Here is a 15,022-nt window from a genome sequence, read left to right as displayed (position 1 = left end):
ACTAGTAACTTTAATTGTGAGACAATTCTGTGGAGTAAAAAGTCCAATGTTATCCCCTGAAATGTAGTGGAATAGAAGTACACATCAAAATTGTAGTCGAGTACAGTAGCCTACTTGAGTAATTGCGTTATTTTGCACCACTGCCTTCATAAACCCAGTCAGGAGGATGAAACGTAAGACGCTGTTACTGAATAAACATGGCAGCGCAGTTGATTGTGACTGAATCCCTCCGTGTCGTGCCGGAGCGCCACCTGAGCGGCACACACCTGCCAATGAGCTGAATAGACTGCGCCCCACTGCGCATGCGTCACTCATTCAAGGGCTACACTGTCATGGCGGTGACGAGCTGAAGCTACCGGGGTAAATCAGGAAGAGAATGCAGCGCAGCTGGGTTAACGTTGACGTTTGAGCAAGTCTGAGGAGTTTTTGCCGGGTAGGACCGAGCGGGCAAGCCGTCCTTTTTGTCGACTTCTGCCGGAGAGCTGCTGACTGACTTACCCCCCCCCCCCCCCCTTCTCCAGTTTGTGAGTTTTACGCTTCTGCCAAAGCGCGATACCTGTCAAGTGTCTGGACTCAGTGACAATAGGAACTTCCACTGCTGTACGGAGATATTAAAGTGATTTGAACGAGCAGAAGGGGACCGAAGGTTAAGGGCGAGCTCTTCTTCACCTGCTCTCCCCTCGGTGTTACCTGCAGCGGACTTCCTCGCGGCTTTTAAACGACATTAATCCATCCGTCTGGGATCAAGTTACGGACCAGTGGGGAGAGGAGTAGTTCACTGTGGAGTGAAGCGGCGACACATCCAGTCCCGCAGTGTCAACGGCGAACACGCTATCTTTGCGCCTTGTTTTGCCCACTTTAGCTAAACTGTTTTGGATGGGGAGAAACACGCTTGCTTTGTGTGTCAACAACACCCAGCTGAAGGGCAGATAGAGCCCTCTTTCTCCTCCTCCCGACGATCGGCTGCACCGTCCCCATTGGAAGGGTGAACAGGTGCCTTACCTGTGAACGCACCACCTGTCCCGTCCTTCCTTAGCAAATGGCTAGCGAGGAGACAGCGGGCGCTGCGCAGCCAGGTGATGGAAAGGACGGGAGATCGGGCGCCATGGCGCTCAACCCCGGAGTGCCCATCAGGGGGATCAAGATGAAATTCGCCGTGCTTGCTGGCCTGGTGGAAGTTGGGGAAGTTTCCAACCGAGACATTGTGGAGACGGTGTTCAACCTGGTAAGCTGATTACAGAGAGCTCAGGATGGGGCCTTTAGAAAGCACGGTGTCACGCGGGGGAAGGGCTACTGTCAAGTGACATCTAAATGTTTGCAAAAGTCTGACATCATCCTCATCTGCGAAGAAAATAAAAAAAATAGGCGTGTATGCACTTTCAACACAAAATTAAGTGGAATACTTTATGGTGAGAGGCACACATTGGGAAATGTCACGAGCTAGATTACTTTTATTCTCGTTGCCCGAATGTGAAATAGTGAATTCTTCATATGCATTGTGTATCAGATAGCTACAGTGTTTGGAGGCTGTTGCAGTTTCAGTGCAGACAACTTTATTTGACTACTTTCATATGCCTCCTACAATTTAAATGATTGTCTAATTGTGTATCCACATGCAATTATCAGGTTTTTAATGAAATAAGACAGGATGCTACGTCAGGAGAGTGAGCATGGCAGCAAAGCTGTTGATGCAAATTAGCTCGTGCTTTTTGTGACATATCCGTGCGTGTGTGCGCATGCATATGTTATTTGTCTAATACCTGTTGGCCCTGCATTCCTTATCCAGCTTTGAATGTCTGCAGCACTGATGGCCCTTAGGCTTCCCCCGAGTTATGAAATGACTTTGCAGCACCTGCACGAGAATTAATAAAACTACAGGTAACTAGGAAGTTTAGCGTGAAGGAGAGGAGGCCATGCTCTTATAGAGTCTGGCTGGTTAGGTGGGAGGAAAGGAGGTGGAGCTGGAACCAGCAAAACCGCTTTGTCACTGTTGCAACACAATGGAGTCCTTTTTTTGGAAAAAGGGAGGCTCATCCTCCATGTCTGTAGTCCAGTTTGCTCCAACGCCAACCCGCACGGTGAGGTAGTGAGGACACTTATCACGACTAATCATCCAACCAGGCCTTCATGGGCACCACAGGAAAGCATAAATACAGATCAAAAGTTGAATATTTTAGCGATGGCAACTACATCATATTCTTTTCATGCTAAGCCTAGGATGTAAATTGACATATTGTATTTTATAATGTAACAATTTTCATTAATATCTAATAATCTTTTGGTTGCTAAAAGAAAATGTTGAAAAATGTCACTCACAAGTTCTGAGCGCAGCAGCAAATCCTCTCATCTGAGAAGCTGCAAGCAGCAAATATTGAATTGATTTATCAACATCAGCTCCAGAAGGACGCTTATTTGAAAATAAGGCCAGTGGCTCATGTTGGCAAAAGGGACATTTGTGGGATTTTTCTTTAGCAGAGAAAATATAGAATTAGTTTTTTAATAAAAGCTAAACATTGAATGGAATACTTTGATAGAGATGCCTCAAATAGCTTGCTTAGTCACGGCTTTGTTCCGAGAGTCAGAAGAACATGTGACTGCCTAGTGGCTTTTGATTTAAGGACGGAAAATATGATGACTATTACAAGTAGGTATTGTTTTCAGCTGCACAGTCCAAAGAGATGGCTTCTAATTACTTTTTGAATATCCTTGAGCCGGAGAGTCAGCCGGGTATATCTTTTGACATAAATATCAGTGTGCGGCTCCGTCTGTTCCCCTGGGACTCCATGTTTAACATGGTCAGTGTCATTTTAGGGCTTTGAGCGATGGCTCCAAGCATTCCATTATGCTCACCACCCTCCACATCCTCAGCGCCTTCATAATCTGATTTACCAGAGGCCAGACTCCCCTCTTTAGCAGTATCTCGTTCGCGCGAGTCCTCCGCTGTATCTGGTTGAATGCAACATAGTTTCCTCCGGAGGATTGGCTCGAAATATACTCGCGTGACCTCAAGCAGCGGTTGTGATGACTTGTGACACGCGGGCTGGAGTTATGAACAGAAGAAGCAGCTCATTATGCTGCAAAGGAGCTGTACCTCACACTACACTTCTGTTAAGGGTACGACAGTATGTCTGCTTCAGTTCAAAGTGAAAGTAAAATTGAGAATGTGGAGTTGAACCCTTTCAAAGCCTCGTCCTTGTAATGCCTAACTGTTCATATATAAACTGGTATGGTAAACACACAGCCACTCATTAACTGTATTCTCTCATATTCTGCTGCTGAGACGTCTCTGTTGCCTCGTCGTTGCTCGGCGGGCCGTACCTGTCTCGGTTGACAATATCAAAGTCTTTTTGAAGAGCAGGAGGCAGTGAACTTCACAACATTTATTTTCTTCATTTCATTTCTTTTTTTCTTGCTTTTGAAAACCAAGCATAAGCGCAGTTTTATCACACTTCAAAATTTTCTTTTTTCCGTGGCGAATTGAAATAAGTGGCCGGTACACGCACAGCGTCCTTCAGAAAATGTGGCGTCTTTGCTCTTCAGAACAGGGACGAAAAACTTCCCCTGACTTTCTTTACATTGGCTTTTAGTTGTTTATTGTTGAAAAACCTATATTAGCATTTTAAAGCAGCAGTATGCAGTATATTCTACACTGAAACAAAGGACTGATAATAATGATGTGAAAGGGCTGCTCCCATTTCCACTGAGAATCAACGCCCTACTTCACAACCCTATGAAGCTTTCTATAATCTAATTGGTTAGTTTGTGGCACTGGAAGAAATTAATGAAAACCAGAGTGGTTCAGATAAAACACAGGGCGGCCGTTGTCAGCCCACGCGATCACACACGCTTATCACGCAGGATGCTTCTTGCACCCCACAAAGGTCCTGGTGAAGAGGCCAGAGAAACCACCAGAGACCTTTTTCTGACTACCTGTCAACTTCCCAACAGTCGCTGGTGTTTTAGCTCTGGTTTGTTCTGCCAGCTCCTGAGAAACATATCTGGGTCTCTCTGTTGTACTTCGTTAATGTGTGACTTTCTTTCCTAGTCACTCGTTTCCTTCATCTTTAATGGCAGGTGGCAACGAGCAGTCACTTTGTGTGAGCTCCTGTGCTGTAAGCAGACCACAGCTTTACAGGAAGCAGCCCTGTTCTGGGTTTCTTGGTCTCGCCAACCTAAAACGAGATGCCGAGAAGTTGCAAGGATTTGCAAAGTGTGCCGTTGATTCTACCGAGCGACGTATCCATCCACTCTGTCATTTTCAGTCGACACTGTGATGGCCTTAGCTAGGAAACTGCTGAGCTCGTAGACAGTTGATATTAAAAGTACACATTTACTCAAAGCCAGTTTTCTTATTTAACACATGACATCTCGTTATGTAGGATGTTTATAGGTGATTTCCACAATGCAAATGAGTGTTCCCTGCTCCTCCTATATTAAGTGGAAATATCAACGTTAACACATGAAAAGAGAAATGAAAGAGTGCATAAATTAGAGCATTATGGCCCTTATGACCATCCTATAACTATGTAATGACTGTACATAAAAAACTCTGCTTTGTAAACTGTGTGCACTGAATATGCAGATGGGGGGGGAAACCCCGATGCAACACGTGCTCCAATATCACTTTAATTATCGCTCTTTAACATCCCAGCGCTGCCTTCCACTGAGTCTTCTAGAAGCTTCTCTGTAAACCATCGACTGACGTAAAGCTCCGTGGCTCCTCTGTTCGGTGACGCAGGAGATGGGCGACTGTGTGGAATGTAACTTTGGCTTCACCTGAAGTCAAGCTCACGTGGTCGGCTGCTAGAAATGCATCCGTGCACCGTTCATGTCACCGTTTGTCGTCTTTACGGATTTGTTTTCCTTTTAATATATGTTGCATGCATTAAGAGTGCCAAAGACTCAAGGTCCCCATCAATTGTGATCTGTGTATTCATTTAATATGTCTATTTTGGGGACTAATTAGTGACTCAATGTCTTCACAAAGCAAAGTGATTCTGTTCTATGACAGGACTATTTAGAAAATCATTCCAGCTTCTTAAATGTAAATATTTTCTGGTTTCTTTACGTAACATCTTTGACTTGTGGACAAAACGAAACATTTGACGACGTCATGTTTGGCTTTGGGAAACACTGATCGACATGTTTCCACCGTTTTCGGACGTTCTATGTACCAAACAACTAATCGAGGAAATAATCAACCGATTAATGCACAATGAAATGAATCATTGCAGCCCTTAAATCTATATTCTGCTGAAACTACAGAATAAAGCTTGTGTTATGTTTCAGGTGTGTATATATTTCATGCTGTGTGCCTGTATTTAGTTTCCTTTGGAAGTAGCAACTACAGAAAAAGTAGCCACCGTGCTCTGTTTTGAATTTCAGACCTTCTGCACCTTTAAGTGTCAAAGAGAAAATCTGGTTCATTATATCTGGTCAGGATTATTTTAAGGTGTCGTTCTTTGTAGGAACATGCACAGCCTCTGCTTGGTGGTGCGTTGTTGCCCACTTTATCATCTCTTGTACTGATGTTGACACGGAGGATCCTGCTCTTGAGATGCCGGCTGTCATAAGTGAAATGAATTGTTCTAAACTGCATCTTCTCTGTGTTTCTTAAAATAGTCTCCACACCACTGCAGGGGAGAATCATGCAAAGTAGCTGTGACTTGTGAATTTATGTTTTTAAAATCGTGAAATTGACTTTACGAGCTTTGCTTATGGTATCTGCTGATCAGCAGATGCTATATTTTAACTAGAATAACTAAGAATGGCTGCCGTTAGATAGGGCATCAAGTAAGTTTTGATATAATAAAGTATTTTTTGCCAGACCTTTTGAAGACCATATCATTTGATTTCCCCACTTATCCCGCCCTGGGGATGGTTTTGGTTGTATGTAAGCTACTTAAAGCTTTCAGAATGTGAATACTTTCCGGCTTACTCCTCACATGAACAGAACACAATTGGAACAGATGAGTTCTATGTGATTTGAGGTGTAACGATTAATAAATGTGGCCTATTAATCAATAATCGCTGCAATAACGGTGGACTTACAACCCTGAGAATCAACATGGCACCCTCTTTAAATTCCTTCTCTGCAGTATCTGCATATGATGGAGACAGGAATGCAACAAACCCACAGACCATCCCTTCAGTTGCAACACAATAGCACAAGTGGTCGGGCGGGCGAGGGCGATCCTCGTCCTCTCTCCAGGCCGGCTTTCTCCTGTCTGGCAGTAACAAAGAGCCTCTAGTCTGACACATGAATGAAACCCTATCTGCTCCTCCTCTCTGCTTCTCCTCCTCTCTGCTTCTCCTCCTCTCTGCTTCTCCTCCTCTCTGCTTCTCCTCCTCTCTGCTTCTCCTCCTCTCTCTGCTTCTCCTCTCTCTGCCTCTATCTGCTCCTCTCTGTTATCTGTCGCATCAGCCCAATTCCACGGTCACACCTTTCCCCTTCTTCTCCACCGTTAGAAGCTCTCGGGGGCTGTTGCCCAAACAAACATGACTGTTTATCGTCTTAAGTTTCTTTATTTTTAACATTACCTTCAGTGCTCGTTGTGTTTTTAAATGTCCTTTGTTATTTCCCTTAGCAAAAGAGGGCATTTCTTTTGGGCCGTGCCACCATTTTGGCTGTAACATCTTGACTGTTAAAGCAGTAAAATCAACACAGAGCGCACAGGTTGGACTACCCAGCATGCACTTTAGCTTTAACTGGATATCCGTGTAGTTTGTCATTATTTAGCCCTGAGCAGATCAGATAATGCAGCCGTGCTCACCTGCTGTGTGCTGAAAACAGGCCGATGGCCTCAGGATTCAACCACGTGTGTTAAATAAGACACTGTAGTGTTTTTTGCACAATGCACATTGTGAGATATGTGTTTGATAAAGCTTGAGATGGAGTGTTTTGGGGCTTTGTAGTCAATGTCTCTGCCGGGTATTTTTATTTTTTTAACTTTAGACACGGTGGTTATGGAAACTTGTTCCACATGGCAATTTGGTGCTTTTCCAGCTCAAAGGGTTTTGTCTTTTCCTCCTATTTGCAATCAGACCTGCCGGTGTACTACTCTGTTGTCGCAGGGTCATTGTGTGCGAGCTGTCACAGTATTGTGCCCCATCACAGAATAATCAGCCAGTTCCATTGTTTGTCCCCGTTTCAGCCCAATGAGAATACATTCTCTTCTAGACACAAGTCTTGTGTCGAGAAGACACATTAGTCAATATCTCATCTGTTGTTTGCTTTTAAAGCTGTTTGAATAAATACCAATTATTCGAAGGGAGCAAACCTTGGAAAAAGACAAATTCTGTTATTATTTTTCAACGGCTGCTTGGTATTTCTCATCGTTGACTTTCATTAAATCGATGAAGCCATATTTCCCAAGTGAGTAGTGTCTCTCAGCCAACAGCAGACTCTATTTTCCTTTGAAAGCATGCAACTTCTAGTCTGCTGTTAATACATGGTTAAATGGCTGAGTGTTCAGTGAAAGATTAACCTGTCACAAATGATTTCTCTGCATCTGATGCGGCCTATTTTTAGGAAACAGGGCCACAGTGTATTCTACGTCTTGGCCTACATCTGTCCTCTTATTGTTTCTTCTGTAAACGGTGCCAGCTCTCTAAGGCCTTTTAACAGAATGCTCGTTATGTTGGAGGAACAGGAACTGTTGGTGGACACGCTGAAAAACGAAACGGTTGTTAAGCTGTGCCCCAATGTCGGCCACAGGGGCCATTTCTTTTTTTTCTTGTATGTAGATTAATACAGTACCATTCAGAGAATAGCTAGGGTTAATTTCCATCGAGGCCTAGTCATACATTTAGTTTGGTATCGCAACTTATATTAAGTGCATAAACGCTTTTGACAGTGAGATATTTTGAGTAACGGGGACACTGATTCTGTAAGTTGATGATTATGATGAGGAAGATGTCGCATCTCAAAATGTGGGCAAACACAACTATCTGTCGAGGAAAGGAAAGATGTTTCTCTTTTTTTTCCGACACGATTGGCATCTAGTAGTGTGTCATCAAGCATGTTCAAGGTCAGAGTCTAACTCAGTCAGAGTAATGGTTAAAAGATGGATTCTCAGTCACAATTGTCTTTCAATGGATGCAGTTTGAATTACACTTTTTTATTTATTATTTTTTTTTTTTTTATGCTTGTATGCACACAAATTACACTTCCCTGGGCTTTTGCATGATCCCTCCTTTAACCCACCCATCCATTTCCTAGCTGCTTATTCACCGCAACGTATTGGTGGCAACCGGGACATCTCAGCCACACTGAATTCATTTACCTCCACAACTTTCCATAGAATGAATAGCAGGCCTGTGAAGAGTTGTTGTTCCTTCAGGTTCTCCCATGGATGCCCCAGGGTTTCCTCCCAACCAATAACTGTAAAGTGAGATGTCTCTGGGAAACATCCAGCCTGTTGTATTTGTTCCTGACTGAGCCCGGGGGGGCTGGGCTGGGCTGGGCTGGGCTGGGGTGACGTGACACGGTGGAAGTGAGTCGGCAGCAGCTGATGAGATCAGATCAGAGAGTCGCCGCTGCTGCAGGAAAAGTGGCGTCTCTCCGCAGCAACAGCTGAGACGGCACATTACATATGTCAATATCTGATTTAAATGTGTGAATTACTAAAATAAGTTTAGCAACTGGTGACTAGCGAGGGCAGGAACGGTAATGCGACTAGTTGACGAATGGCACAACTCACTAGTACAAACGCAATACATTGTCCGTAGTTTCTGATTCGTCTTGCTACTAGATTAGATTAGAAAACTTTATTAATCCCCAGTGGGGAAACTCTTTTCTACTAGTTACTTCCAGAATACTATCGAGTTTCACCAAAAACAGCGAAACAGCTGGAGTGCATCACTTCAAGTTTGACCTTGGTGATGATGGCCTATTTTGAAATGCACCTCGAGTCAACAGTGAAAATGCAAACGTGTTTTAAAATCCCAGTGACTAATGCATACTGGTTGCACACATCATGCAAAAACCACAACTGCTGCCTTTTTAATACGCAAGCAGCACGGTGGTTTAATTGACCCGTTGGAACACTCGAGCAGAGCTTCTGGCTTAACGAGGAAGCAATATCAAACTCCCAGCCCGCTGTTTTCTTTTCGCAGTAGGGGGTGTAATGATATGCTAATTCTGCTTGCCTGCCTGACAAGATTCAGTGTTGGATGCTGGAAAAGGTGTAAACGTGGAAACATAATGTGAAATGCTGCTCCTCTTTGTTCAAGAAGTGCGATGCTGAAGCCTCGAGGTGTCTGCTCACCTTAGTCCCCCGTGGGGGAGATCTCTCAAAGGACAACACGGTATAATTGTTCAGGAGATCTAACGGGTTTATTGCACACTGCCTAAATCCAAACACAAATTCCTTGTTTGAGGCAGATTAATCATAGATGCACCCCTGTAAATATTACATGAAGATATTGTTTATATCTGCATCGTGGAGGTCTACTGTGACGCTTTAAGGCTCACTGTAATAGAATTGTGAATCTGTAAAAATGGGACGTGTTTTGCATGATGCTGGAGCATATGAACCTCAATGGTGTGGTTTGTATTTCCAATGGAATTGCATCATATTGCCATAATGACTTTTTCAATATGACTGTCACGAGAGACTTTCTATACTTTCTTTCAGTGTAGTTTGATGTCACATAGTGGTGTAACGGCTCGTAGTTGATCTGCGACACAAACAACCTTTGTAGATGACAATAACAAATGTCATGGCTTCGACTGCATGATTCTACTCTTCTTAATCTGCTTTCCCGTGTCAATTAGTAGTTTTGTAATTTAGCTTGTCAAAGTAATTCTATGTTTCTTTATTACTCCGCTGTGGATGTGTGAACGAGCTGTTGAGTTGAAACTGGTTCCTGTTGGGATGAGACTCTACTCTCTTTTGATTGCTTGCATGCAACATGTGCAGGCTTTACGTACAAACCTACAATGTGTGTATCTAAGACCAGATTGCACAACAATCCAAACTTCTGCCACGACTGAAAATTGGTGGGTGTGACTGTGCAAGCGCGTGTGAGTCTGAATAGCAGACAGAACCGGCCTATTGATGGATGACTGAGATAACGTGTCGACAGGCAGCACACTGTCCGCCAATCTGGACCAAATTATCTTGCCCCCCACGTTATTTGGAAATGTATTACGTGTGCTATGCTTTTAGGCATGTAATGTAGATGTACACTACCAATTTAAATGTAAAGTCTAGCAAAGTATTACTGTGCCTTGCTGTGTTCTGGACAACGCATGGTGCTAAAACAAATAAATATGACAGGGATATAATGGATAAAAAAGTACCGCATGTCTTTATTTCAAACAAGTTTAATATTTTAGTATTATTAACCAAGATACATAAACAAATGCTGACAGTATTGATCTCTTTAGCAACAGCAGTTGCAACTGACATTTTTTTATTTGAAATTGTTTTGAGAAATTTTAGAGTAGCTTAATTGCCCACCTAATGTATTGACGGCGCTGATGTCTGATTCTTGCCACTCCTATGTCCTTACGTCTGGATAAATCAATATATAATATCAATATAAATCAAATAAAGAGCTGCCGACCCCGAGATGTTTCCTCTACCCGTGACCTGCTTGCACGCTCTCTGCATCAGCAACTCATCTGTTGCCAAGGTCTACCATGCAACCTGTAGGGAATACAGGCAACACATCAGAGATGCAGTCCATAGATGCACACGGCACACTCAAATGTAAGGCAGCATTTACTGTTAAATGTTTACTGTGAGTAAATATTTCTTAAAAATCTGTGCCTGGCATCCATAAGTACCACCTGAGAGTTTGCTGGTTCTCAGTGGCTCACGAACCACAAAAGGAAAGTGCTCACTTCCTCAGAGACATAATGTGGCTGTAATGTCAGCCACTAAAACAGGAATAGATTTCAGTGGCATCCTTTACTTCCAATACGTGTCCTGTGTGCAGTAAACGGTAAAGCTTTGCTCACGCTGTCAGTAGTTCTAATAATGAGCTAAACTGAAGTTAACTTAACCCATTCGCTCCCATTTGTAATCTTGCCACGACACCTTTATTTTCATTATTTGTGTTTTTTTTATAAGTGTTAAGGGAACTTGGCTATTTCAAACCAAATTGAAAACGTTTTTTTCTATCTTCTTACATTCCAGTGTCTAGTTAGACAAAGCTTTTCATGTTTTAATCATTCAGTTGGCAAATTTGAAATCATGCTTATGATGTTATATTAACACGGTTGGCACCAGCATCTTAACCAATAGATATACCTTTATATATTTGATAAGAAATATGTTTAGTCCTCCTTTAGACCCCACCCCTCTTTACACTTGCGTAATAAAAGGGAAATAATTATTTGCTGGTTGGTTTGTTGTTCTGCCATAATCCATGTCTTTTTGAGATGTCAAGAGAATGATTCAGTAACCCATAAACAGTCAGGCGATGCCATCATACGTCTACAGGGCCTTCAGACAGGCTGCACCTGGTCACAGGCCTCTCAAAGTAAATGTTAAAAGGTCTGATGTGTTCATGCTGGTTATCAATCTGGCAGCTTACATCACGGATGTTGCGTTGAATTATGCCCAAGTCATCGCGGTTCAACAGAAAGTTTTGAAATCCCAGAGGCAACTTTCTCCTGATCTGAAACATTGCTTTGCATCTCCAAGTCAAAGTGCACAAACTCCAAGTTTTCTTTTCCTTAGTTTGTTTTTGTAAGCGTATGTTTGCATCGCACTTCTCAACTGTATTGTTAGTGTCTGACTCTGCCACTTTTTCTTATTCAGTAGTTTTTGAGAACTTTGTTGCCCAGAATTTATGGAGAGAGATTGGAAACCAACTGCAGGAATCCGGCTGGAGAGCAACAACTGTGATAAGGTAGGCTATGCTGCAGACTGCTTCCTGGTTCCCCGCTCTGGGTTTCCTCCAGGAAGTTGTTTAGCTGAGGTGCTAAGCTGCCCAGATCCTGTCACATCTCGTCTCTTGATAAATTCCTCAAGTCGATAATGGCCTAAACAATAGTTGCACTCATAGGACTTTTGCTGTGTGACATAGTACCTCTGCGTGCCATTTTTCATGATGTTGGTGCTTCAGGAGCAGAAGCCCACTTCAGCTATCAAACAATCTTTTCTTTTTAAAGACTTTTTTTTTTGGCATTTCAGCTTTATTTGATAGCGAGAGACGGACTAGAAAGGCAGGGGGGGGGGGGGGTATGGGTGTGTGACATGTGGCAGATAGACCTGGGCTGGAGTCGAACCCCAGCCGCAGTGAGATACTGGGACGCCCCTGTAATCAATTTATTTTGTCATAACTTATGGCGCCTTTCAAGATAATAATCGACGATATGACCGCAATCGTTTTTGCTGACCTAGACATTCGCCAACATGATGCCATAATACATAGCAAGGTTTCCCTACCAATATAAGACTTGTGTCTTAAACCCTTCGAGACCCACATAGACCTGTTTTTGTCTTTTATAGGTGGGGGACAGGGGACAGCAGGTTCAACAGTTTATGCCACATAGAAGTGGAATACACTGTCGTCTGAGAACCTGAAGATACATTTTAGATGCAGCGCAGCAGTTTGTCAATTCTCGTCGTAAATCAGAAAAAGTAATTCATAGAAATCAATTGTAACATTATGATGGAAGAATATGGTGGCCAGTCCCATGCTCACTTATGTCTCATAAGTTATCGCAGTAATGTTTGGGTTGATAACATTTGTTAGTGTCGATGCTAAATTTACGCAATATATCATCCAACAAAAGTAGATAAGAGGGAAATGTGCTGAAGAAGCATCGTATTAGCCTGTGTGGGGTAAAAAATGTGTGAATAGTGATTTTTGCACAAAAGGAGGACTGTAGTCTGTCTACAGGAGGAAACCTTTATTTAATTTCAATACAAATTATTTAATGTGAACAGAACAGTTGGTTTGAATTGAAAACTTCACATACTACCTTTTTAGTGACTGATCAGGAGTGGCTCCTACATACTGAACTTCTCATTTGACTCGTCCATGCTCCAAGGCAGGCTGGATGTTTATCTCTCTCCTTCTCCACCTCCCTGATCCAGCAGCTAATTTTAACATGTTGCACCAGAGCAAACCTTCCTATTTACTGCCACTATGCAAACTAAAATGGTAGGTGTTGCTGTAGGCAAACAATGAAATTCTTTGTTTGCCTCATGATTAAATCACTACTTTCCATGTCTGCTATCTGGCAGTCGCGTCACATTAACAGAGGAAACGTAATCTTCCGCATGAATCCTGTTAAAACTGGACATCTCATTCCAGACAGACCACGTAAAGTAAAAATCCATGCAGTCGATAGATCATATTTTAGTGTAGTTTTCATTGTGAACATCTCATTCCATCAGCAGACGACTTAAGTGGGTCAAAGTTGCTCTGGGAAAGTAAAAGATTGCCCTAAAGCCTGCTCTCTGATGTCTCATGAGGACCGTTTCCTGACGAGCCTTTTCCTTATGTTGACAAAAGCAGCCACTCTGTAATTTCAGCCAGATTGCCAGATAAACGGAGCAAATCTTCTGTTCTGTTGTACACCTCCTCATTTAAATGCTTCACTTTTGGCTTAATGTTGAAAATGGCCAAAATGCAGCTTCATACTTTAGTTCAAGAAGTCATCCAAGTGCGTGTACTTCTGTTTGTGTTTGCTGTAGGTTACGTTCCGCCTCCTCCAGTGCATTGGACCGTGGGAGGGGAGGTTAGTACAGTTTATGAGATGTTATGTTTTGGTGGACGGCACCATAATAAATGGGGAGCTCGTACAGGAATGCTGACATACTTGTAATTTAATCACACATTACTCTGTCAACAAGTGAAATAGGAGGATGGATGGTAACGTCTTGGGTGTAATCTAAATCCCATCTATTCCATTTGGATGAATTTTGGCTGGGCTCTAATGGTGGTTGCTTTTTCTCTCCCCTCACAACATGTTGATGGCATAATACATTGTGTGATTGCATAAAAATATTCAATTTAATGTAATCTAAAACTGCATAGCCTTATTGGCCACGTGTGTTATCTGTTTTCTGTATGCTGTACCAAACCCTGTGTCCTTAAGCAAACGAAGGGAACAACAAAGCAAAGGATGTGTTGATCAGACTACTGCCCGGGCATTATCATGCTTTATGTCATGTAAAAATGACTGTCAGCCACTGTTAAGAACAAGCTCTTGGCAGATCGCCCCTCTGAAGATATTCTTAGAAATCCAGCTATTAAAATATCTCTCTCCACCGACTGTACATCTCCTCTGTCTTTTAGTGTTTGTTTCGTAGTGTAAGGCAGTTAGGTGAGAGAAAATGGACTCAACAGCGTCAGATGATCGATCTTTCAATACAAATGAATTCATTTAACAATGAGTAAAACCCCAACATAATTTAGCAATGTGAGCAGAAATCTACCAACTCCAAAAGTTTTTATTTGGTGGTAAAATATTCATGAAGTGTATTTGGAACAACAACTTGATATATATGAAGTGAGTGTGAGTCAGGTAAAAAAAAGGCTCTAGTGAGCTGCGATCATTGTACTCCACGGTCACCGCATGCATAATTGTCACCACTTTACCTTCTACTCCTGCTTGGACAGATGTGGAGTGGATAGAGTGGATGTTCACACATCAAACTGCCACCAGGCGGGATGGCAGTTTGATGTTCTGTGAATATTTTCAACAACAAAAGCTAGAGTAACGAGCCATATTAAGAGAGACACAAAGTGGTAGCAATCCATAACTCTAATGTATAGTGTGCTGCAGGGACGACATCATTTTGTAGGCCAATCCACGGAAGTTGGCGTCCCACTGGTTCCCTAAACAAAAACTAGGACTATTTTTGGACTATTTCAGAATATGCCCTGTGGCAAACAAAAGTTTCATACTTTGTTCAGCAGGATAATCCTCACAAATGAACACCACATTTATGATTTTTGAAGCGTGAATGCAATTGGCGGTCATAAAAAGCTTACGTTGGGCTGTAGACAGACTACACCACGATGGCATGAGTGCGGGCAACACGGCGAGGCT

At 42.7% G+C, this 15,022-nt stretch overlaps 1 protein-coding gene across 1 annotated transcript in view; it reads left to right on the top strand.

Annotated features, from left to right (window-relative positions):
• The first annotated feature begins 574 nt into the window (after nucleotides 1-574).
• Nucleotides 575-15,022, top strand: part of lrba (LPS-responsive vesicle trafficking, beach and anchor containing) — a 170,130-nt gene continuing 155,682 nt past the window's right edge. The window contains exon 1 of the mRNA XM_079278784.1: nucleotides 575-1,225. Within this exon, the coding sequence (XP_079134910.1) occupies nucleotides 1,040-1,225 (186 nt within the window). The 5' untranslated portion in view covers nucleotides 575-1,039. The remainder of the gene's footprint in view (nucleotides 1,226-15,022) is intronic.

The sequence above is a fragment of the Melanostigma gelatinosum genome (genome assembly GCF_949748355.1).
Source record: "Melanostigma gelatinosum genome assembly, chromosome: 11".
In the NCBI taxonomy this organism is placed as follows: domain Eukaryota; kingdom Metazoa; phylum Chordata; class Actinopteri; order Perciformes; family Zoarcidae; genus Melanostigma; species Melanostigma gelatinosum.
Note: the sequence above shows the minus strand (reverse complement) of the source record. Positions and strands in the feature narration are given on the sequence as shown.